The following is a 27,792-nucleotide window of genomic DNA, read 5'->3' on the forward strand; positions in this document are numbered from 1 at the left end:
TTAATTGGACAAATTTGTCAGCGTCAAAGTTTGATCTGGTGTCTTCGTTAGATTCCTACTAGTCGGTGTCTGGCTAGACTGAGACGACTTCTCTCGCATCTTTTCCCGGGACACCAGCGGCTTGCCGTGCCGCGTCATCCACTTGTCCCGCCGGCGCCGAATCGCGTATCTCACCTGCATTGCAATACGGAAAGGATTTTCGCATTTTAAGACTTACATCTCCAATATAAGATGTGGATGTTTACAACACGTGTTTTGTACAGTGTATCCCCAAATGTCATAATCTTTGAGAATTGGTGTAACCTGATGTTTTTAGATATCTTTTTTCTCTCTGATTTATTCTTCCCATTGACCGGACTGTAGGCCGACTCTGATATTCTAGAAAAGTGTAAATTTTCACCAATACTCCAATTCGAAGATTGAATGTGGCACACAAATCTCAAGCTTTGACAATGGGTTAATCAGAGAGATCGAAATTTATGGGAAATTATTTCAAAGCTGTAATAGTTTCCAAAAGAAAAAAAATCGTCCCCTCCAAACTTCCTGAATATTCGTTCTGTAAATATAGGTTTAAAAACAAACAATCAAACAAACAAACAAACAAACAAACAAAACGAGCCGTTCTATGAAAAGTCGTCGTGCATGAAACCACAAGTTGACTAATCATCACCTTTCTTTTACAAAATACATGATGCAAGATATTGGGTCGTATCTCAGATGGTATCAGTTTCACGTTAATATACAATTTATTCGGGTACAAGATTTCACACGAAAATGGTAAAGTATGAGCAAGTAATGCTTCATAAACTATCATAATAAAGACAACCAAACTTCACAACCTCGTTCTAAAAGCATGTATTATACGTGAGAAAGGGTTTGGTATAGAAATCGCCTTTTCTGCTATTGCAAACGACAAAGTCGCTTGTTTACTACCTCACCAAGAGATGAGGAAATGATCAAGATAGAAAGGAAACAATAAAAAATGACACTGAGTTACCTCTGAGTTTCGCAAAAAGTGAATGATGAAGATGAAGACCCCCTGCAGAGAGTTGAGGACGAGGAAGATGTACTGAAACACGAGGGAGGCACCTCGGATCACGGTCATGAAGCCGATAATCCAGGTTAGACCCATGATGGGTAGGAGGACTACCAGGGCCTTGGCGCCATGCCTGTGAAAGATGGGCGTAAGACAAAGTATTTTACTGAAAACAATCATGGATAACTGATTACTGCATGGGAAAGAATAACATACTATTTTTTGTTGGGTGCATTATCCCTTGCTTCAGCAGGTTTCAAGCAATGACATAAACCCCCAATCTAGCCCACAGTCTTATGCATTGCGACAATATTTCAGAGCATGGTGGGAATTTGCAGATATCTATTGCGAAAATTTCATGCTGATCCTGAACTCTGACTAAAAATACTTAAAACGCTCTCTTCGCTCGCTGTTGTTTTTATACGCATAACTACCGAACCATGTAGCGAGCTCCTACGTCAAATAGTAGCTGCAACTTTCTACCTCCACATCGTCACTCGATACTTCAAGATTTGAAAATCAAAGGACACAACGTAAAGTTGAATATTTAGAACAGAATTTCTTTGTTAATATCGTATTTTGCTCCGGGAGAATGGAATAATATTCATACATTCTTCCAAATTGGGACATGATCATCACGTATATAGAAGCTTGCACTAAAAATTATTACATTTTCTGTTCATTACCAGATGCAAATAATCTATACTATATGGTAAAGCAAACTCTCTAATTTGGCTACATTCAGCATGTTCAGACAAGCAAAAGTGACGTGAAACTTGATGATAAAGTTCGCTTTAGTAGTTCGGCTTTATAGAGTAAAATTAAACAGAAAGGCAAAAGTTTCAAGGAGACTTATATAGGACAAGGACATTATGGAATTTCAAAGTTTCGCATGATATCACCAGCAGCCACAATAGAAATTAGATGAAGTGATGATGTCATGGTATCATCAGTTTCACAATAAAATCCTTAGTCTGTGAAATAACTTTCAAGTACTAATGACTTTAAAGGGAAAATGGTTTGAGCTGCTAAATGATCTACCAATAACTTGACTTTTATGACTTATTTCCAGGTGTGGAGAGTTGTGAGTTGATGCAACGATCATGATGATCAAACCAACTTGTCTGCTGGAGTGGTTGCGTCCACTATCACAATTCGGTTAAAGTAGGATATACATTAAATTTCCATGACTTTCCCATTTCATGTCAGGTATTGATGCAGAGACTGATTTTACTCCATTTGATTATCTCGAGCATGATTTGTAACCGCATTTTAAGCAGGTAGCCTGTCAAATCCAGGAATTAAAAGCGCGTGCTTGTAATTGCGGCGTAGTTGTCTGCTTACTTAATCTTTGTGAGGTTGTCGGTGTGGAGGTTGGGACCGCTCGCCATTTTGGCTATCTGAAAGACAACCCTGATAGTGACGAGGAGGTTGAAGAGAAGGAACACGCCCAGGGGGACGACCAGATACAGCAAAGTCAGGTCGTCGATGCTCAGGAAACAACTGGTATCGGAAAAGCGGAAATGGAACACAGAGAGTGGGCTATTATTATCATTATTATTTCTTTGGCATCTAAATCTTTGCATCATTCTGATAAACTTCATTATAAACGTTGGACTTTTGATCAAACAGCAACGACAAAATGGATCTCTCAAATTGACCATGATCTGAGTGAGAACAAACGAACATTGTGAAGGCTACAAGATATCAGTTTACCATAACCTTCAGTACTACATCCTTCAGTATTTCAACTACATGTCTTTCATTAGTTCTTCCGAGACAGTTGTAGAGCCTATGTAGATGCCAGATGCAGCGTCTTGCTACAGTGATCGTTTTCTTCATTGACAGTTATTGCGTCGGCTTTGACATCATTCTGCTTGGTGCTGTGTTATTATGTCTGTTCATTAAAACTGAGAATGCAACTGTGCATCTTTGAACAATCAGACAGATTAACAAACATCTCAAGCATCTGTCCCAGCATTACTGTTACGTTCTATGAATTTCGCATTGACACAGACAGTGGATATGGCTTCTCTACCAGAGTCTGAAGAAGCAAGGATGCTTATAGGCTTACATCAATATTGGCCTTCAACAAGTGCATGAACACTTCCACTTGATAAGGTATCGACACTGCAGCTTGCAACAAACCAAAGTACCTCTCATAGCATCCAGGAAGTCATCTCCTTTTCAAGACCAATGCAAGTGTTATGTTCTAGTTTTGTTCGTAAGGGCTGTGTCTGCCTACTTACATATTTTCCTGTCCAATAGTACCATCGTTAGTAGAAAGCAGGACCACCACGAGAATAATAGGAAACCCTGTAAACATGAACATGATCGATTCAGCTCGTTATGAAAAGAGATATACGCAGTTGTCAGGATATAGTTACACTCTGTGAACTCGTGATGATGTAAAATCACTGCCTCCAGGAAAGGGTAGTGAAAGGAAGACTTCTCGCTGCACTCTGCGTATTACGTCTTCATTTCAGACAAGAACAGTCTTAGCATAAGTTAAGTCTAGTGTTCATGGTTGCATGCAGAAGCGTTTAATCAAATCAAATTTTAATCATGGAATCATCTGTCTGCAACCAATGTACACCTTTTTTTTTTCGTCACTGATATAAACATTTTTTACCCATGATTAGTTCCATATCTTGTGGTTTGATTTTACATGACTGTGTTTATTTTCTTATGTGATGGGTGCACAAGAAGGAATGATCAGTAACTGCATTGCTGCGACTAGTTATACTGAACAAACTGCATCACCAAGGTATATTGTGTCTTGGGTCTTAGAAAAAGAAAGAAAGAATGAAAAAGGAATTGTATCGATGTACCCCATGCACATGCCATGTAGTATCCGATTTTTCTCTTTTCGGCGTTCCACACGACAAACGTTAGGAGATAGAGATGTATGCCCTCTACGGTCATCCAAGAGAAGGTCACGAGGAAGAAGTAGTAGATGAGCGTTGCGACAACTGTGCAAGGAACCTGAGAACACGTAGTTAGCATGGTCAGTTGATAATATGTTTGATGCTAAATCATGATAATAGTCATTCGATATCTGCATGCAATTTCACACCATGTTTATATTGGCTTGATTGAGTGGAGTCGAAATTACATTATGAGAATGGCAGAAATTTCAAGATCGACAGTTATGGAACTTTGAAGGTTTACATCCTTTGTGTGCAAGTTATCAATCACTAATCACAGTGGAGGATGTGACTTTGTCAACTGATAAGTCTTCCATCAAGCGAACACAATTCTTTAAAGGGATCGTATAGCTGTGGTAGAGACCTAACTTAAGGTTTTTAACCCTTTCGGCTGAGATAATGAGAAACCTTTCATGAAATATGAAAGAGCATGTAATTCCAAGTAGAATTCAACGTTTATTTAATGAAACTTGGCTTTGAAATGGCTGAGATACCCAAAACAGAGCAATCCTGACAATTATGATCGCCTTGTTTTACTTTGTTTTTTGATGTCTCAGCCATTTCAAAGCCGATTTTCAAAAAATAGAATTTGAATTTCTCTTAGAATGGTATATGCTCTGCACTATTTCTAAGTGGTTTCTTGTCATCTTGCGAAAAGTTAAAAGCTGAATCCTCACCTCAACCATAACTATACCACCCTTTGATAAGTAAAATCTAAAGTTTGTTGTTCATGGTGTTCTATATAGACTACATTTTTTTTTTTTTTTTTGGGGGGGGTTGAAATTTCTTCATTATCTTATTTCGTTTTATTCTTTTTTAGAGTGAGATGATGACATTGCCGCCTTTTTCTAATTCATGCATGTGGTTGCTAATACTATTCACTATTCAGAGACACATTAAAAAAGAGCAACAACACATATTTGATTTTAGAAATCCACCAAAATTGTAACAAAATTTCTACGAGCTGCTGCAGTGATTATCCATTCAAGGTTCAAAGAATATTTGGTATACATTCGCGAGAGAATGAGAGAAATTACAAAATTGACTTCATTTTTTTTGTCAAGCCAACATTACATTTATAATGACATTGTGCTAGCTGATTAGGAGTCATATGAATAAGGGTCAACAACAACAACAACAACAACAATAAATGCTTGAAATTTCGACATAAGTGGTATTATCATTGTGTTTCCTTTTTGCTTTACTTGTCTTATTTCACTTGGCTACTGAGGACTCATTTAGCTGCTTATGTCATGGGTCTAGCTCATTTGAGTTAGAGTGTTTTTCTGTACTTCTGGTGTTCAAAATGTCATATCTTTATAACTTGTCTGAGTTTGTAACTTTAACGCTATATAGTATCGATACCAATATTATCTTCCCTCACTATTTGCATTATGCATTACAATCATGTACAAATTGTATCATGTCACATGGAGATGAAATGGCTTTAACTTACAGACGGAGGCCGCACAAGCTCGAGACAGAGAAAAGCGACTTCTGCTATGCCAAGAGCAAAAGCCAAGTTCCCATGCACTAATATCAGATCACTCTTGAGACTACGGGTGAAACAAAACGATGTGATAAATATTAATGGTTGGGATGGTGATAATAGTACTGTCAATAACAAGAACAACAATAATAATAACAGGAATGATGATAATGCTGGTACTTAAGATGATAGTGACAATAATGATGACGATGAATAATAACAATGATAGTACACATAGTAATAACATCCAGAGTAATGCAGTGAAAGTACTATAAGTAAAAAATCACAGCAATAATAGCGTCAATACTATTGTCACCATCATCATCATAATCATTATCTTCATCATCATCATCATAATCATTACAATTATCATCATACAGTTAGGACCTAGTCCTTTTCACTATATAAGAACGATCGAAAATTGACCATTTCCATAATGCTAATGCGGATGGATGCCTTATGCAATCACATAAGATGAAACTAAAGAGAGCCTTTTCCACTAATCTTTAGAATACCTAACGCATTAGCTTGTGAAGACAAATCCTGTTTCCTTTAGATGCAATCTTCATTCTTATGTATCACTTTAAAAAAAAACTTATCCCAGTATATAGTTATATATATAATATATACTGGGATATGTGAGGGAAGTATATGTATACATATATATACATGGAAATATATGTTTATGTATATAGTTATATATATTTAGTCCCAGTTATAGATCACAAGTTGGACATTGTTGCAATATGTGAAACATGGTTAAGGCATGGTGATCAAGTGGTCATTGGTGATATAACACCTCCAGGGTATAGTCTCAAACATGTTTCTCGATCGTCATCAAAAAGAGGTGATGGAGTGGCTCTATTGTACAAAACAGGTTTTGATGTAAGATTCACTGATCTTGGATTTACTCCAAATTCTTTTGAGTTTCTGTCAGCTGAGTTTATCAGTTCAACCGTGTCACTGTCTTTAATCATCCTGTATCGCCCTCAACAGAAATCGACGGGGTGCTCTTTTAGTCATTCCCTTGATGAATTCACCTCACTGATTAATATTGCTTTTATGAACCCAACATTGTAGTTGGAGACTTTAATGTTTATGTCGATGATCCGGATGATGCAAGTGCAAAGGCTTTCATGAACCTTTTATCTAGCAGTGGTCTACAGCAGCATGTCACAGGTGCTACTCAGAAGAAAGGTCACACACTTGATTTGGTTATTACTCGCGAAGCAGGTCCACCTGTCATTGGTAACCTGAGCATTATTGATGGCATATCAGATCACTCTGCTGTACTTGGTAAAGTCCATCTTCGCCGCCCCCCAACTCAGACCAAAGTGGTGAAATCACGTAATATTTCTGCCATCGAGATTCCATCATTTTTGCGAGGATGTGAAATCTACCTTAGACTCTAACCACAATATAGATGGAGATCTGTGCCGAAGTTGAAAGCTTCAACAATGTTCTTGCTGAAGTACTTGACAAGCATGCGCCTATGAAGGAGCGAACTGTGAAACTGCGCCCTCAGTCTCCATGGTTTGATGAAAAAATCAGGGAAGGAAAGCAACTACGTCGTCAACTGCAGAAGAAATGGAGAAAATCAGGTCTTCTTATTGTTCGGCAAGCATACTGTCAACAGAAGCAGACAGTAATTCGTGATATTAGACTTGCAAAATCACATTACTACAATGATCTATTCATTGAGCATGCCAAAGACCAACGACAGATTTTCCATTTAACCAACAAACTTCTCAACCAGAGGAAGAATTCATCTTTTCCAAAGTGTGAATCTCAGCAGGGTTTGGTCCAGCTTTTCTGCGAATTCTTCACAGACAAGATAAAGAAAATTCGAGAGGAATTTGGAATGGCTGATGACTTTTATCTTCGTCAGCAAGACACCCCTGCAGCATGTCGTTTCCCAGGTTTTGATGAAGTATCAGAGCAAGAGGTACTTCAGATTCTTTCAAAATCCACAGGAAAGTGTTGTGATTTAGACCCAGTTCCTGCATCATTGATGAAGAAGTGTGCCACTGCAGTAGTTCCAGCTATGACATCTATCATCAATAACTCTCTGAAATTGGGTGAGATTCCTCCTGTGCTAAAGGTTGCTAAGATCTGCCCTGTGCTGAAGAAGGCAAATTTGGATTCAAATGTGATGAGCAATTTCCGTCCTGTGTCAAACCTCTGTTTTCTGAGCAAAACCTTAGAGAGAGTAGTATCCAAGCAGCTCACAACATTCTTACAAGAAAACAGCTTATATGATGATTTCCAGTCGGCTTATCGTGCTCACCACAGTGTGGAGACTGCTGTACTTAGAATTCAGAATAATCTCCTTCAAGCTATGAATGTTGGGAAAATATCTCTCCTGGTCCTTTTGGACATGTCTGCAGCCTTTGATGCTGTAGATCATGGAGTTCTTCTTACTCGCTTGGAAAGCCTCTTTGGTGCAACTGAAATTGCGCTTCACTGGTTCCGTTCTTATCTCACTCAGAGAACACACTTTGTGAGCATGGATGGTGCTAGCTCTGACAGACTGCCTTTGCAATATGGACTTTCTCAAAGATCTGTCCTGGGCCCAGTGCTCTTCTGCATGTACTGCTTGCCACTTGGAGATATCATCAAGAGTCATGGCCTTAGTTATCATTGCTACGCTGATGATATCCAGATATATTTATCAGTGAATCCTGTCCATTCTGAAGTAATCCAAGCAACAGCGTATTGAGGCTTGTGTTGATGAGTTGCATAAGTGGATGATTTCAAACTTTGTGAAGCTTAATGAAGGGAAGACGGAGTTTATGATCATTGGGTCTAAGCATCAAAGACCAAAGGTAAACGTCACTGGGATCAGAGTGGTTATGGAGATATCATCCCTCCTTCAGATACTGCCAGGAATCTTGGAATCATTTTTGACTCTAATCTTTCCATGGAAAGCCACATCTTGGCTGTATCCAGAGCAGCTTTCTTAGCTCTCAGAAACATTGGCTTGATCCGCAAGTACATCAATAACCATGTTGCAGACCTTCTGGTGCATGCATACATCACATCGAGGCCTGACATGGGAAATTCAGTATTGTATTATCTGAATAAATCACAACTACACAGACTTCAGCGCCTGCAGAATAGCGCAGCTAGAGTTGTCACCATGTCCAGGAAGAGTACAAGCATCAACTCTCTTCTGAAAAAGCTACATTGACTATGTGTTGAACAGAGGATTGAGTATAAGATCAGTTTGGTTGTGTACAAGGCACTGAATGGCAATTCTCCATCATATATATGTGATCTACTAGAGCCATATGTCCCAGCAAGAGAAAATCTACGTTCTGCAGACAAGTACCTGCTGGTGGAACACAGAGCACACAACTCTTGGGGAGCTCGTTCATTCCGCGTGGCTGCTGCAAAGATATGGAATGGCCTTCCACAGTCTATCCGCAGAGCTCTTACCACAGAATCTTTTAAAACAGCCCTCAAGACCCATCTCTTCAAATTAAAAAACTAAAATGTGTAAGAATGTATGTTTACACATTTGGAGACAACTACTTCCTGGAACTATTTCTTTTTATTTTAACTGTCACATCACAAGCGGTGCATCCATGAAATTTAAGCTGAATTATGTATTTATTTTGGAGCAAGCGCCATGAGCGCCTGACTTGGCGGATACCGGCGCTATACAAGACTTCATCATCATCATTATATAAACAGTTCGTATACTGCATGTAGTATTATGGGAACACTCAGAACGTCAGTGCATGAAGATAACCTACAAGAGACCACATTTATATTGCGAATGAAAAAGAAAGAAGAAATCAGGAAAAAAATCAGAGTGCTAAGGGTTAACACGCATCTTCATCTGTTGATACTGAATTGACGGGTGTCGAGCTTCAACTTGTGTCCTTAAATATCTTAATCGCATTTTGTCGATTATCGACCCTATTTCACACGAGTAAACACACAAAAATATGCCTCTTCTTTTATCACAGGTATTTCCACATTTTTCATCCCATTCAAATCTGTTCTTATGTTGATCCCATACAAGAGAATCCATGTTTGACTGATGTGCGTGGGCAATATTAACACTCGGATAGAACAATCGCTTCGCATTCCACACATCCATTATCATTTTGGTCGGAATAGGTATCCGTGTTCCATAACACCTGTATGATAGTTTGCATTATATGTAGGCCCCAACATATTTCTCCTACTTTTGATATTATAGTCTTCGATACTATTGAAAAACATACCATTACGTTATTTTCATATCGACACAGTTATTCACGTGAATGTGAATAACTGTTTATTACATTTATTTATTACATTTATTTTTGTTTTAACTGTCAGATTCAAATTATACTGTGCTCAATTAGTTCGTTCAATTGACTTTGTATTTCATTTATGTATGAAAAAGAAATTCAGAAATAAAATCAAAATCAAATCAATCAAATGTTTCACCTAATTCATGCTTTGTAATTTTTGCATTTGTATCATTGTATTTCTCCTCGTATGATATTTTCTTGAGAAGTATGAAAATAAATTGAAATTGAAATTGAAATTGAAAATCAACGCACCGCAGGGCAACGTATCCGCAGCACATGGTGAAACAGGCGACAATGGAAAAGCTGCAACCAATGATCGAGAGGATTGACATCACGTGTTCATGAATCACCGGGGTCTCCTGGGGTTAACAAAAGAAGAGTTTTGCATTTAGCAGCCTTTGGTTGGTGATTCTTCCTCTGGTATACTAGAATGCACGAAAATGACACTCTACAAAGAATTTACTTTCAATATCGCACCAGACAATAAACAAATTGAATGACAATCTTCAGGTGACAATCACTTCGGTACGTCCTTAGAACTGAACGTTAAAGTAAAAAGGACATTATTTTCGGCGTAGGTGTCATTGTTTCAGTGGTTATGACATGTGATAAGTGTATCGTGCATTCACATCAAATGAATAATGTGAGATGAATATCGAATCTGATACCTCTTCATGAAATGTGTGTTCTCTTCTATTAACCCAGATTTAAATAGATGTCAGACAATAACATCGCTTGAAATATAAAAGATATTTTTTGAACTGCTTCCTTGTTACACTATTGTGCTTCCTTGTTGTACTATAATCTACTTCCTTGTTATACTATAATCATTACATTAAATAAAGTCATAGGTAAAGGTGGTATATTCAGTTCTCGTCATGGGGAAAAAAAATAATGTCGTTCTGTCCTGTACAGCTGCAATATGTCAGTTTACTCAATCTTTGTATTACTATCAATAAGTTGTTTTTTTTTAATAGTCCCTGACAAGTTTTCTAGTTGTCGTGAACTACCTTTTGCTGTAAAGGTATATATTGCTATTTGAATAATTCATGTATGCTGGTAAACTGTTGTGACATACTTCCTCGTCTAATGACCCTTTTGTCCTGTGTTTATTTGCTGGCGTTCGCGGGCATTTTCTGTGTTTGCTTGTTTGAATAAATAGTGTGTCTGCATTGTCCTATTGCTTTACTTGGACATCTTCCTTTTATCCGAATCGTTATGCCCACTCGTTCATGTACGCACGTATACAAAGACTCATTATTTTTCCCTTGTTACTCATGGAACTTGCTAATTCATATTCCCCTGTACTCCTTGCTAGCGAGGGCAATTTCAACTCAAAGTGAATTCATGATGACCAACCATGTAAATCACGGGTACTTTTTTATGCATGTGTTTGTAGGTGCAACTGTACATGTATACTATATACTTTTGTGATATTATTGTTTGAATTTGTATCAGTGTTTTATGACATTTCACCTTTTCACCTGTTTTTACAAATCGATTATGCTACTTTGCAATTATTTTGTATTATTTGTATATGGAAGCAAATAAATGAAATAAAATGAAATAAATGAACTGACGTATTGGAATGGATAAGCTACAGCTCTACATTCCTCACCGTGTCGGCTGCGAGGTTGACAAGTACGGCGAAGCTTGTCAGGTGATCACAGAGACACGTGACTTGCATCACACCTTCCGTCATCTTTATTGATCGAGTGTCCAGTTTGCACCCTGCACTTGACCAATTTCTTTTAAAATGAAATAAAAGAGTTGTTACATTATGTTTCCTGTCTGGAAATAGACTATTATTTCTTTCTTTCTTTTGTTGAATTATTCTGGTGCACTCCAAACTCACATGAAAGAACAAAAGCAAATGAGTGCATATCACTATGTACATCAAAATAAAAATGGTACAAACAAGCTCGTTAAAAAAATCGTTTCCAGTTGAAGGTCTATAACATAATAATGCTTTGCTTAGTTACCATATAGGTTGACACTGTTACAATGACATACCTTTGGGCGAAGTCCCAAAACGAGCATAGCGTGTTGTCGTCCGTCAGATTGACCTTGGCCTGTAGGGGTGAAAAGGAACAGACAAACACGCAACCACATACATACATACATACACACACACATACACACACACACATAAACAGACACAGACAGGAAGAGGTAGAAGGAAAAACATGTTAGAATTGAGATTGTAACTTCTAGGGCAACAATTATAAAATGGGTTCAAGAATGTAGCCAATTGGAAGCGCTGAAATGAGTCACGTGCGAGTGCATTATTTTTTTACGATCATGCACGGCCTGACGTCACAATGTTTTCACTAGCAGTGCGCACTCAATCAGTTGTTACAAGTGCGCGTCACGCGCTACTATACGCGCTGTCAATCCTGTAAACAACTTCTAACAGTTAGTTCAGGCTGCCAGCCGGCCTTTCTTGTGCATAACATGTGGCGTACGTATACTCTTATACGTACAGTACTTATGTGCGGGATTTCCGAGTGCGACGTGCGTAAATGTTTGGGACGAACATCTTCGGCCATCTTGACTTTTGAGCGAGTGTTACATGTAGCTGACTGGTATTGACCCACAAAGGTACGTGAAAAATGCTGTTAGTTTTCGACCCATTTTATAAAACAATTGTAAATACCCTCGAGTGCGCTACATCTCCACTAACGCACTCTCACCTGTGTATTATTTGTATAACATCCCATAGACGTCAATTACGATTTCTAGTATAGTCAATAGTACAAATGAAGCAGAGAGTTGAAGAGTGACAGTGATTTCAAAGCTAAAGTACAGTTAATGATCCTTGAAAATTACATAACAACAAGGAATACAGGAATTCTGAGGATATAATTATGTGTGTGGTAGTATTCTCCTATATGAAACTAAAATTGAACACATTAAAAATATTGCTGAGGAGTTAGAAACATATCAAGCAAGCATATCGAAGCATTCCGAGTTTGATGGCTAACGCCAATGGATTATCAAAACTGAGCTCAAAATGTACATAAAGATATTATCCTATATTATTTCTGGACAGAATATTCAGTATGTACATGATGAGAAATTAAATAAATCTCGGCCTAACCCTGTATTTTGTCGACGTGATTGAATATCTCAGTGTCACCGTGAATGGAATCTCAACAAGCGTGGTATACATAACATGTTAAAGCTGTTCTGGTACATATTTTTGACACCTTTGTTAAAAAAATATTACTAGTAATGGATAGATCATGTTTTGTCATACGTGCTTATGGAGATGAATGCTATGTGATATCTTTCATAATCATTCTGTAAGTGTTACAGCGTTTCTGGCATATTTGTGATATCATTAAAATTAAGTAATTGACATAAATAATGGCAAGGACCCTTAGCAGTACAGTGCCAACCATTATGATGATATTCAGAAAGTTATTCCTTTCGTGTATTTCTTCGTCACTTTTCTGCTGCATGTCAATGGATGTCCATGCTGTCAGTTATAGCATTTTACTTCATTTTAAAGGGATGGTACAGTATTGGTGGAGATGAGAATTGGGCTTTTAACTTTTTGCGAGATACCAAGAAAACACTGATGATATAGTACAAGGCATACCGTTTCAAGAGCAATTCAAAGTTTATTTGATAAAAATCGGGTTTGGAATGACTGAAACATCCAAAAACAAAGTAAAACAAAGCGATCGTAATAAAGTGTGGGTCCCACACTTTATTAGAATCGCTCTTTTTTGGAAATCTCAGCCATTTCATAACCAATTTTCATCAAATAAACATTGAATTCCTCATAGAATTACACGCTCTTTCATATTTCAAAAGAGGTATCTCATTATCTCACAAAAAATGTCAGAAACCTGAAATTAGGTCTCAACCAAAACTATACGATCCCTTTAAAGATGGATAAAATGCGAATTTATTTTAAAAACGAGAGAGGATACCATGACCTTTCATTGAATACTCACCGTGGGGGATCTCAAATTGAAAGCAATGGAAATATTCTGCGAGAATCTGGACTCATTTCTGGCGTCTGACACAAAACCAACGCCCAGGAGAGAAGATGGTACCTCAGTCCTGCACAAAATTTGTTTAAAACAGAAAAACAAACTCTCTCTTTTGTTGTCTTCAAAATTATTTCCACAAACTCATAATACTTTTTTATCAGGTTACGAGCAAATTTTCATGATACAAAAACCCGAATGATGCGATGTATATAGGGAATAACAAATGAAACATACTATGTATAAGGGAATATTAGTTTTGCTCGTTGTAAAGCCAACTATTGAGTAACAAAAGCTGTAATTCTTAACTACAACAATCTTTTCATGTAATATGAGTTTACTTTCTCTTAGTTTCTTTTGACACCTTACATCTAGGTTAGTAAGATGGTAGACTATTAAGAGCAACGTATAATTGATTTGAAAACTTTACATGAAACCACACATATAATGCACGCAATTCTGTGTACTGAGAGAGATAGTATAAGACTATGCATGAAAGAGACGGTGCAAGCACTGCGCATGCGCTACTTACCTACTGTCGTCAAATGTGCACGTAGATCGCGAGATGGTCTCTCCCGCATACGGGAGGTTGATGTGGTACAAGGCTCTCGCGCCTTGCTCGCGCAGTACGGCGCACGGAATTGCCACATGTGACGTCACATCGTTTACGTTTGCGCAGTTGTCTTCACTTTCCACTGACACGAATGGCTGCGTGGCCGCGAGCCTGATAGCTACAGTTGGAAAAACAAAGTAATATCAACATTGTATATTATCATTGCCCGGGAATATATTCTATGCACGTGCATTATTTCGACGCCAGAACTCCTTATCAAAGAACGCATGATAACAAACGTAGCAGATGATAAAATGTATATGTACCAGTTAGAAATTATCCTGACAACAACGGAGTAGCTGCAGAGAGTTTAGCTGTTGCTGCAATGTTCAGTAACTGCAATTACTTTACTCTTGGAAACAGCATCATTAGTAGCCTATGACTATTGTGGTTCTTACTTTTGTAATTTGAATTTAAAACTGAATATGAACAGTTAAAGAAACTCATCTAACTTTCAATTGTTTGGATTTAAGGGATCCACATATATACCACATCTAGTACCTTTACGGGATCCACCTAAAAACCCTCTGATTCTGTCAATTTTCATTGTGTATTTGTGTGTATTTTTGTATATTGATACTTGTACAACTGGACAAATAAAATCAAACTGAAACTGAAACTGAAATAAATCCTTTTGAGGAGTTCGCCCTTTTAAATGTTTTGAGGGCATAAGAATTACAAGGTTACAAGGGCCACCTTAAATGACACTTCAAATGTTTCCGTTTATTTCTTTTCTTTCTTTTCTGTGGCGCGATGAAAGAAAAAAGAAACATGAGCATGCACTTGGTACGAAAAATGAACATTGTTGCCCATATCCCTTTAACTATCTTCCCACAGTGGGTTCCGGTTTACACAAAGTTTAGTGATATTAATGATCGGTGTATGGACCTAGTTTCCACTACGGAAAGCTATCGTGACAGACGAGAGCAACATATTTCATAAAGTGAGATAAAATCCACCTTCTAGTTTACTTGAAGAAAAGAAAAGTGAAACTAATGCAACCTGGCAGATGACAAGGTAATTTATTGAACTTCAAAATGCTTTCATTTTCTCGCTGAACACGACACGGGCAACAACAATTTGCCCATTGATTATTTTGATTCGTGATCACCCCGCTGTCTCCCACTGATTACAATCTTCACTAAATTATATATATATATATATAATATATATATCTGATATATATAATATACATGTTTGCTTAAATGAAATAAAATCTGTAAATGAATGGTATTCAAATCATTGTAATGCTGAATCATAGGTCATTGTGAACGATATCACTGTATCGCGAACACATTCAAAACTTTGCTGAGGTTACTTTGCTCTGTCTGTAGTCTGACTTCGATGGAGGTGTCGTGACCGAGTGGATACGAGCGCTCGTCAATGAATCACATGAGCGTGGTATGGGTTCGAGGGTTCGAGCCCATGTGTAACCCGACTCGTCAGCCCTTCAGCAAGGCAGTTAATCCACATTGCTGCTCTCCATCCAGGAGTATATAATATGGGTACCCGGTAGGATGAGAATGTTATGCTGGTTGATCAGCATGTAAAATGGCGACTGGCTGGGATGCTCCAAAGTGAGAGGAGAGTGAGCACTGTCAGTGCTGGTTGGAAATGATGTATTCAGTGACCGGGGTAAAATATGTGAAATGTATTGGAATTCTTAGCAAGTCTGAAATGCCCTAAAAGTAAGCTATTATTACAATAATTATTACACCTGTATTATCATTGTCATTAAAATCATCATCATCATCATCATCATCATCATCATCATCATTATACTCTTGTTATATTATCATAAAATGTCCCTAGTCCTATCTTAATGAAACTTCAACCGTTCTTTATGTTCGCTCCCATGCTTTTCACTATAAAGTTTATGACATGAACGTGGAGTTGCATTTCACTTTCCAGGTCCACTGTTCTTGTGATCTGCCAAGTGTAAAGATACCTGCATTGGGTCGAAGGGCTAGAAAAGATGACAGCCCTCCAGAAGCAATCTTATCTGCCGCAGTCTCGGCGAGAGCCTCCAGTTCTCTTTGGACATCGTCAGGGTACGACAGGAGACTTTCCTGTCGGGCAAGAAATTACAATTATCGTTAACGTTTTTATATTACTCTACACTTTGAAAGAGTTTACCCAGCACGAGGGATGTGCCGCGCGATTTGGCAGAGCTCTACCGAAAAAAATCGGCTATCATGTGCTGTTTGCGTATTTCTCCTCAAATACAATATTTATTCGCTGATTGAAGTGATAGTGGTATATTGACTTTCATGGGCTACTGAAGGATGCGTTTACACTCGCTTCCCTTAGTTGTCACTACAATGTTATCTATAGAAGGCAGTTTGATTATGAAGGATACGAATTCAGTAAATACATGACCAAGATGTTAGTCTTTGCCACAATACATCTGAAAATATAATAATGACGGAACTATAGCAATCCCTTTTACGCTATTAGGAGATTGTGATGATGGAACCCTTTTCGCATGAAATCCCAAATTCCAATCCCTCCTAAACTATTTGACAAGATGTACCCTATTTGAACAATTGTGAAATTGGTACCTCGCAATGCTAGCGTTATAATAGCATGGGTTTCTGGAAAAAGAGTTTTAACACTACAGAGATTTTAGAATTGAATAAGACCATATCATTTTTGCATTGTAACCGTTACTGTTATTTCACCATAGTGTAATCATCACGCTCAATATAAATGCGTTACAATGCTCGAAGCCAACTGCACGTCTCGTCACTGATCATAATGACCCGTCGATCCCATTGAAAACATTGATTCCATTTGGATCAGGGAGGTGGGAAGCTCCCTGTTTGGATCTCACGTATGAATAAGAATATCTGAGGATCTAGGCACCAGTAGTGAGAAGTGAAGTTGTGACGACATCAATTCGGTGGCCTGTTTGCAACTTTACCCTTTCTGCGATGGGTTATAAGCAAAGCCTGGTTCTCTGGTTATGAATGAATCGTGCCAGAGATGCGTTCAGCGAGATTTCGAACACAAAATACATGTAGTATTCTTTGAAAGCACTCATTATCCACACTTTCACGTTTTCATGATGTAAGTCTCTTAACGGGCTCCTATGAGGTTTAACTATAATACATTCTTCCACTTAGAAACACGGCATTTTACATTCAAGTAAATGTACAAACACGGACCCTTTTTTGAAGATGTACGGAGAACTGTATTCATTGGTTTGAACCAAGGATGTTTCAAACATCTCCTTGCTTGAACATAATCAGTTACTACAGATTCTTCAGTGAAAGCCAATTTCTTTCTCAAACTTGATACAGGTGAAGAGAGCATCGGGACACAAAACAGGGTCTCCGCTTTTAATGCGATCGAGGGCAATAGACATAATATTCGTGTGTGAAGACAATGACCCTATCCACGTTTCAGTGAGAATCTATAGTGTAGCTAACATGGGCTCGCTTCAACGTTGCTATTTATGAGAGTTATGAATTTATGGTACATGGAGAAAGTAGGTCTACCTCTTGACTACAAGCAATGGCCATGAGCTCGTTGGTCCTCTCGGCAAATATCACGTGTACTGCTGCGGCTGTCATCTGGTTAAAAAATGAGATAATCACATCGAAAATACGTATCATACGTGTAAATATATTGTAGTTTAGTTAAATCGGATGATTGTCTCCAAAAAAAGAAAGAAAAAAAAAAGGTAATGAAGGATTTTTCAATTAGAACGAATGGAAACCCGTGTCATATCATTTGTGTGCTTTATAAACTACAACACTTCCACACAATACATGTGTGTTTCTGTATCTCCTATTGCACGCTTCAGAGGAAGGACCAGGACGATAAGACGTTACGCGCTTATACAGCTCGGACTTAAAGGGGATGGCTAGTAACTGATCAGTGGGAATCAGTGGGAATGATGGGGGATGATTGTTCCAATCCTTGTGGGATTCATTTAAAAGTACATTATGTATCTATTATTGTGTGAAAATTATTTGCTTCAGAATGGTCTCATATTCAAGTAATGTGCAGTTTAATCGCCCCGTCACTGTACAGGCATGCTAACCTGGAAACATTAACCTGCACATCACTTGCATATTATAGGACCATTCGGAAGCAAATGATTTTCTCACAACAATAGATATAATTATGATGTACTCTTAAATCAGTCCAACAAGGATCGGAACAATCATACCCCAGCATCCCCACTGATTCCCACTGATCAGTTACAAGCCATCCCCTTTAACATGCTTTCTTTACCGTGTGCTTTAAAGTGTGAGTCCCTTCCTTCTCTCATATTGACTTTATTTTAACTTCAATATAGACAAACAAATAAACAGATCCAAGTTCATTGACCTTCGACAGAAATTCTTACAGTTATTTTATTTGGAACAGTAAAAGCAGTCATTGTCACATAATTATGCAAACTTGATAAGGAGATGATAGCACGCAAACACTAGTGTATCAATGACGTGGTCAATAATCTTCAAAAACTTCCCTTTAATGAGACCCCCTCCCTCCTCTCCCCCCCCCCCCCCCCAAAAAAAAAAAAATGCAAAAGATGTGTGTGATATAAATGCAAAAGTGTGAAGGGTCAGGAGCTACTAAATTATTTTGGGAAATGAGCTGGTCTCATAGGATTATTAAACATCTTTCTACGAAAGAAAACCGATGGCTAAGTGATGAGGGTATAGACATCATGTTTTGGGAAGTGATTGTAACCGATAAACTTCACCTTTTTGCGAAAACGTTTGAAACTTCCGAAACTCTTTCATCTGCGTGGTAGTACTTGACATGAACCTTTGACTGTTTGATTTGTTTATTGTGGATGAGAGTGAAGTTAAATTGTGATTGGAGTTCCCCCTGATCAAGCCTTACGAGATATCCGTAGAAGAGCGGGCCACGGGGAAGAGGTAAACAATCCTGACTCGGGGGAAATCATGCTTGCAACAATCAATCACGTCTAGAAGTATAATCACTTCGCACGCAATTTGCTAACATGAAGCTCTTCTCAGTACGCCATCCTTCGAACCGATGAAAGTCATTCTCCGTGGATTCATCCGTTTGGGTAAGAGATCATACATTTCCACCTGTGAGTTTGAGTTTATTTTATTTCAGCCAAAAGCTGTTCTTCAGTGAGTATGTGAAGCAGTAAAAATAAAACAAAGTAGTAGACGCAACACGACATGACATAAGAAAAAAACAGCAACGCCAGTTTATCTATGGAGCTTTTCAATACAAAATAGCTGGTTTGACAGCGTATAGATAAGGCACCTAAAGGGACCGAAGATATCACCTCGCTGAATATTCTGAAGGAATGGGCAATTTAGATTGTAATATAATTCTAAGCACTGGATCATATTGAATTAACTGACTAAAACGAGTCTCAGTCCATCTTTCGTTTGCTTTAAAAAGGAATTGTTTATCGAACCTTCACAAGATGTAGAAAATGCGCTGTAAACTAAATTTAATGAGCACTATACGCACTAAAGGAGCAGGCTTCATGACGGATTCTTAGCCATTTAGTATTCATGTTCAAACAGTCATTTGAAGCTCAAATAAGTCTGTCAGTTGCGACACCTACGTGAGTATCAAGAACAAGTAAGAAGACGAACGCTTAAAGGATAAGTTCACCTTCATAGACATGTGGATTGAGTGAATGCAGCAGGCAATCCGTTTAAAAATTATGAACTTTTTAAGCTTCTGCTCAGTCACTGCTGGATTAGAAGACTACTACAGCTTGTGATGTCACATGTGTACAACGATACAAAGAAGGTATAAAGAGAATTCAACATATTTTCACTTTTCTTGCGTAATAAAAGAACACTTGACTTCCCTCTTTCAGAAGGCAAAGGGGAAGAGTCGAGGAAATGTGCACTTTTTTCAAAAAAATGAAATTTTGTGAAATTATCTTTACATTTTCCTTATATCTTTGTACGCATGTGACATCATACACTCTAGTAGTCTTCTCATCCAGCAGTGACTGTGCAGATACTTTAAGAATGCATAACTTTTGAACGGATTGTCTGATTTTCCTCAAACTTTCACTTATGTGTTTTACAAATATTGCTGCTTTCACTCAATCCACATGTAGGCCTACATGAAGGTGGAATTGCCCTTTAAAAACAGACTTCATCGGTGGACAGACGTTGATACAGAACGCTCGCACATAAAAATACAGGCACAAAGAACGCGCACTTAATTCTATTTTACATCTAACATTTTCCATGGGGACGTGAAAGCTTTTCTGGATCCATGAAAAGTCAAAACTATTTGGCTGGATTTCATGTGTTGCTCGGGTAAACAAATATGGATTTAGTGCTATTTCAAACTGTATTGATTTCATGAATATTGGTATATTAATTAGTATATTATGTGCATGTATGCGCAAGTGTGTATGCGTACGTTTTATTCAAATATTATACCATTGTTTGATACATCAGTGATTCTGTATTAAAGTTTGTTTACTCCATTGTACTACATCAATATACCATTTCACCAACTAGTACAAATCGTTATTGTTATTCAAATTCATGAAATTGTTATGAATCGTTATTGTTATTTTGTAATAATTTTGTATTATTTGGATTTGGAAAATGAACAAATAAAAAATTAAAATATAATGCTACTAACGCCAATATCAATGTTAAAGCTCAGACTAATTCAATACTGGAATCAGATGACCAATGTCACTGGTCACATTTTGAGCCTTCATTGGTCAGTTGGTGTTTTGAAGTGATGACTCCTTAATTTGATTGTCCTCCCCGCCAACGACATTTGTGTACCCAATTAACACTTGCATTATGCCACACTGATGACAATATGCTTCTTACAGGGACTGTACAGTACTGGCTGAGGTGGGGATTCATGTTTTGAACATTCCTAAGTAAGATAATGAGAAACCTCTTATGAAATATGAAAGAGCATGTTATTTAAAGAAGGATTCAATGTTTATTTGATGAAAATTGTTTTTCAAATGGCTGAGATATCCAAAAAATGTGATAATAATAAAAGGCGAGAGGCCACGCCTTTTATTAGGACCTCTTTATTTCACCTTGTTTTTGGATATTTCATTTCATTTCATTTCATTTATTTCATTTCCAACAACATTTTCATACACAAAATAACACAACATCAATGCAATGTAGTAACAAAGAAAAATACGTGAAGTTGACAATACTACGCATCACAAAAGCAAAGTAAACAATGAAAATTGAATTGAAACTAAAGTTGCAGGAAATGAAGGAGACATGCTAAAAAGCTAAGCTTGTATTTTGCAGTCTCCTCGTGGACAAAAAGACTAAATAACATCAAAAAGCAATCTCAACCATTTCAAAACCGATTTTCATCAAATAAACTTTTGATGTCCCTCAGAATTGCATGCTCTTTGACATCTCATAGAGTGGTTTCTGAATATCTTGCAAAAACTTAAAAGCTAAATCCTCACCTCAACCAGAACTGTACACACCTTTCCTCTCCCTTTTGACTTATCGTGATGTAAAACAAAACACACACACACACACCAGCAGCATCAGTGAGATCAATATGCCATTTTTCGAGAAGTGTTTGCCTTTAGTAACACCTTAAATACATGTTTGCAGGCATTGCGCTGACCCCTCGTAACAGTTTTATCAGGCCTAAGTTTAATGGCAGAGCAGGTAATAGAGGAGCTATCGCACAAACGCATTGCTATCAATAGGGAGAGTACTATGACCTGGAGGCTTGCTGTGAAATTTAATCAAACTATCCTCATCCTACAACCTACATCATTGACTGCAGTCTCGATGAAAACACACGGGCTAAGTACCAAATCGTGGGGGGGGGGGGGGGGGGGAAGGTAGCTGGTGCCAGCTACACTCTTTTATACTCACATTCATGAAAGTTTGCGTGTTGGTAGCGGTGGCGTACTGCAGCGGCTTGCGTCTCATGATCTGAGTGAATATGTCGAAAGTGAAATTCATGTTCTCCACGGAGTCCAGCTCGTCTTTATCTCCTAGATGAGTCAGCAAGTAACCCAGCAATCTCTCGGCGTCCTCGTAATTCTGGAAGTCCCCGTTCTGGGCTAGAAAATTTCTCAACTGAAATAAAGAGAAATAAACACGCTGTTTTTTTTTTTATTTTCTCTCAATCTATCAGGGTCCAGAGACCATATTTCTATTTTCTGTACTTTGCTGATGTATGTTTTTGCTTGTTTGTTTCTTTGTTTGTTTTTTGGTTTTAAATTACAATGATCATAATTCATTGCCAAGATTAAAATTATGGTAGAATAGAATTTTTTTTTCTTTCCAGGGGAACAACTTTGCTCTCATTTATTGTTTGTGTTACTTGAAGAATTATCAATACCTTCTAGCTCGCGAAAAATACCAGTATTCCTTAAATCCATTACACATTGAACCTTTAGTCGAAAAAAGTTAATATATCTTTCTCAAAATGGCGAGTTCTTGTAATTGTGGTCCTGATTGCGTACAGGTAAACTGAATTAACTAACTCCATCAAATCTTTCTCAAAAGAATAATGCAGTGAAATTCACAGTAGCATGATTAAATGATGACAAGGCATTTTTTTTTTTTCACAGCAAAGTGCTCCCAGGTCTTGTTTGGTTGAAGCAAAATACAAACAAGAGACCCGCGGGTCTAGCGCTCACCTGAGTATCGCAAGTTCATCTTTCACGCAGTCACTAATCTAAATTATTCACAGCTCTACTAAAATTTGACCAGGCACTCTCAAGTAGAAGATGAAAATGTACAATAAGGGCCTAAATTTTTTAAGATTCCTTAATTGGGGGGGGGGGGGGGGAATTGGGGGCCCCTGGGGCCCTCTGGGTGGGGCATGGTGCCCATTTTGATAAATTGAGATCCTGAACCCCTAGGGATGCTACCTGCCAAGTTTGACGAAAATCCATCACGAGGTTTTCAGGAAGAATATGAAAATGTAAAATTCAGGCCCCCATTTGGACCTTCCCAACACCCCCGCCCCTAAGAGGGGCACCCGTGGATCTGCTATGAACAAACTTGAAACTACAGTCATTAATGTACTCACTCATAGTATTATCTTAGCTCTATAACTTCTGATTCTAGAGAAGATTTTTAAAGATTCCTTCATTTTGGGGGGTTTGCCCCCCCCCCCCTGGGGTCCCCCTGGGTGGGGCATGGTGCCCATTTTCACAAATTGAGATCCTAACCCCCTAGAGATGCTACCTGCCAAGATAGGTGAAAATGGGTCATGGAGTTCTCAAGAAGAAGATGAACATGTTCAATTTAGGCCCCATTAGGACCCCTCCCCACCCCCTCCCCTGGGTCCCCTGGGGGGGGGGGGGGCACCCCTGATTCTGCCATGAACAAAGTTGAAACTACAGTCATCAATGTACTAACTCATAGTATTAGTTTAGCTCTATCACTTCTGGTTCTAGAAAAGAAGATTTTTACAGATTCCTTAATTTGGGGGGTTTGGGCCCCCCTGGGTGGGGCATGGTGCCCATTTTAAAAAACTGAGTTCCTAACCCCTAGGGATGCTACCTGCCAAGTTTGATGAAAATCGGTCTTGGGGTTTTCAAGAAGAAGATGAAAATGTAAAAAGTTTACGCACGACGGACGACGGACGACGGACGACGCACGACGCACGACGGACGCCGGACGAAGGGCGATCGCAATAGCTCACTTGAGCCTTTGGCTCAGGTGAGCTAAAAAGACGAAAACCTGGTGCCAAACTCAAGATTTTCTTGTAGTATGATACACGTGAATGACTGACTGGTTGACGAGTATCGACGCCATACTCGCACCAAGTCACAAATATCAACACGAATCACATTCTTTTATCTACAATCCTGATACTATCCTGATGTAACCCTGAAAAGTTGATTAGCTTACTTCCAACTCAGGATTGTCTACGACATCTTCTTTCGTTTTCTCTGAAGCTGGAGAGGAATGAAGTGAAAAATGAAGAACATTAGTAGAACTCACACGTACACAATAATGTGCGAATGTGATGGCTATTATTTGTGATTTTTGTTTGTCCATCAGTCATCCATCCATGGCAATGTTATTTCGATAGATTTTAATTGACCACTCTCTTGTTGACATACAAAAACGCCTTTTTCACATCAATTCCTGCCTCTGTGCATCATAATAATTTGCCACTGAGGTTGCTACTCTAGCAAACTGTTCAGATGCTACTGCAAAATCATTTGGTGCTAAAACGATGTTGCGTCAGCAACAGGATCGCCTCAAGGTTTTCTTGAACATAATGCAATGGTAATTTTAACGGGAGCAACATTCTCACAGAGCATTCACAATAGTAAGAAAGTTTAAAATTCAACATATAACTTATCAAGGACTATTTCGGAAGGAAAACAACACACAAATTACACATAATATAATTTATGTGATTTATTTCTACGTGACCGCTCAGGAAGCACAGGAAGCGTGATATATATATATATTAATATATATATATATATATATATATATATATATATATATATATATATACCAAGCAAATACGGAACCATTGGAGAATCAGGCAAGGAGGATTAGGTTCTTTGCCTATAGGAGGACAACCACTGCAGCCAGGGACTCGAACCGGTGACCTCGTGGTTGACAATGCGTTGTGTATTCATTGAACCACAACTCCTCTATTAACGATGATCATAGTGTGAATCTATGAAATATATTTCATATAATTACACACACACACACACACACACACACAGACACACACACACACACATATATATATAGATATATGGGCCCTACATAATATGTAATACACATAATATGATATTGTATAATACATGTTTATATTATAGTGACAATCGAAAGACACTAGTGGACGTTGCTGTGTTGCAATAACCCGCTTGCTGTCAATATCATTAAATATACACATGTGAAATACTCAACAGAGAATGATACGGAGCGTGCTCTTACCTGTTGGAAATGAGATGTCTGCTAGCATCGCTCCTCCTGTTACAAGTGCGTGCGCAGACAGCCTGACGAACATCCTTGCTGATGGGTCCGAGCTGCCAACGTGATACACATTATTGGACAGGTTTCTGTACAGGTGGCAGAAGGTTCTGACATTTTCATCAGCAGACGGGGCTTGAAATCCGTCGGTGACGTTAAAACAATTCCAAGATTGGGCCGCGATGTCTAAGTTCCCTAATCTGAAGGAATATGTGTACATCTGCTCGGTAACAATGTCTACATGCTGCGATGTATGTGATGTGTTATCCTCAATGTGGAGAGTTATATTTCCGTGGTAATCCTCAACGGGAGCAATCAGGATCATACTCGGGTCACCTGGCTGGTGGAGATCTGAACCGTGCATGTACTGAACGACTTGAATGGGTTTGTTTGCAACAACGACACATGGAGCTTGATCCCACCTCACTTGAAAGAGGGTGTAATTCTTCCGACTTTCGAGCGAAACGAACTGAACGCCGGCATGTTCACAGTTGGTAAGGCTAACGTTTGTTTCTGGTTGAAAAGACATTACCTGCAGCGTCCATTTAATGTCATCAGCGAACCTTGGTACAATGTGAACACGACCCCAGTGAGATATGGGCAAGAGCTGCTCCATAATGACACCTTTGTCAAACCAGAAGACAGGTATTCTTACACCCTCCGCCTCTACGATTACAGCAACTTTTTTATTGGAAGAAACATATGCGCCAGCAACTGCTGGCAAACGTTCAATGCTGCTGGCATTGAGATGATATATCAGAGTACTATCACCTTCGTTAGTGGAATTGACAGATACCTCTGTATTGTCCTCAATGGCTGTTATGACGATATATGGAGTGCTGCCAACACCCAAGCAGTCAACAAGATATTCCGTGCCGAGAGCCTGCTCCGGCAGCGCCAGAAATCCTGCTGTCAGTTCATCGTCTGCATACAATAACCCATACACTATGACATCATCGGTCAAAAGTAATTGAACAGTCGCACATTGAGAAACAGCAATGTCAATATTGCGGTCTCTATCAAGTTGACATGACCTATTCAAACATGGTATTCTCAGAAGCGTTGTTTTTGACGTCCTTGGAATAATTCGGATTTTTCGGATGAATCCTCCGACAATGGTAAAGGAAAAAGTATAGCGTACTGGCCATTCCCCGTCTGCAGGCATCGAGTGTATTTCTTGAAGGGGAAAAAAAATAGATTAAAAAATCATCTGAACATGAAATAGATGGCAGCATGGACAAGACAAAGACTAGGTAATTCAATGCAGGAATACATAAAACAAAATTTCTTCTTTAACTATAATGTCAGTGACCACAAAACATGTTGACGACAGGCCGAATTAGTGTGACAAGCTATTTGGGGAAAAAAAAAACCCTCATTCAATATATCTTGGGATATCGATAAATTATGAGATATATGGATGTAATTTAGTGACAGATAACGTTGGAGAGACAGAGAAAAAAGGAGTCTGTTTTGCTTGGAAGACTCTCTACATCTCCAGGATGTATAACGTTTTCAATAGTTTTGTTTTTTGTCATTCAAGTCTTGAAAACATGCATTCATGAATGAACATTAATACATGCTTTTCAAGTCTCATGTTTTTACATCTACATATGTATGAGCTCACATTGGCAGCATTGTTGACACAACAAACCCACAAGAAATGTTGTCTTGAGCTCCCACCCTAAATGATTCTGTCCTTTAGTGAATATTTTTCTTCTTTGCTCTATAATTATCCCCTCTCTGATGATAATACAATCATGGCAATGTTGTTTACAATATTAATGATATTTTTAAAAATAATCACAATAATTGCAGTAGTAGAAGTAGTAAAAATACTAATGACTACGATGACAACAAATCACTATAATAATAACAGTAATAACAAGAATTATAATGTTCACTTTTATCATGGTTGTTTCGCTTTTATGAAGCGCTTTTTTATCAAGCAAGCGCTTCACAGTTTCATCTTCACATTAGATTCTAACTATTACCGTAAAGAGAGCTCATAACTGACCTTGGGCATTGTTGGAAGCACTCCATTCGGACTGCTTGCGTACTAAAACAACGATAATACTGAATCCCTCCTAGCGACCCTTAAAAGCCCCAGTCACATAATGCTCTGCGTCCGGCGTTACGTCCAAAAAAGTCATTTTTTCCGCGGACCCCCACAGATCCTTTGCCGTCACCAGAAATTTGTACAAAACATGCGGGCAAAAAACGCGGGCGATACGGACAGATACGACCAGATGCGAATGCTTGCGCCCACTTGCGGATATTCTTACGAATTGGCACATAATAGTTCTGAACATTTGCGGAGAGTTACGGATATTTTCGGGTAGCTACGGATAGTTACAGATTGTTATTGATAATTATGGACAATTTGGTTTTCTTTTACGATTCCTGCTAAGTCAGTGTATTATAACAGCAAGGTTATCACATTTTGGACTGTCTTACATTGTACACTGGGGAAAACTGA

At 38.4% G+C, this 27,792-nt stretch overlaps 1 protein-coding gene across 1 annotated transcript; it reads right to left on the bottom strand.

Annotated features, from left to right (window-relative positions):
• LOC140228762 (uncharacterized) lies at positions 1 to 27,356 on the bottom strand. Its single transcript, XM_072309038.1, has 17 exons — positions 27,331 to 27,356; positions 25,278 to 26,329; positions 24,222 to 24,268; positions 22,227 to 22,433; positions 17,874 to 17,948; positions 16,322 to 16,442; positions 14,293 to 14,491; positions 13,725 to 13,833; positions 11,773 to 11,831; positions 11,378 to 11,507; positions 10,012 to 10,115; positions 5,420 to 5,519; positions 3,868 to 4,021; positions 3,286 to 3,352; positions 2,381 to 2,539; positions 998 to 1,169; positions 1 to 174 (listed from the first exon to the last, which is right to left on the bottom strand). Exons 1-17 carry the CDS (start codon positions 27,354 to 27,356, stop codon positions 1 to 3), a joined length of 2,955 nt encoding a protein of 984 aa, XP_072165139.1.
• Between the last annotated feature and the right edge of the window lie 436 nt (positions 27,357 to 27,792).

This window comes from Diadema setosum, chromosome 5, assembly GCF_964275005.1.
Source record: "Diadema setosum chromosome 5, eeDiaSeto1, whole genome shotgun sequence".
Lineage (NCBI taxonomy): Eukaryota > Metazoa > Echinodermata > Echinoidea > Diadematoida > Diadematidae > Diadema > Diadema setosum.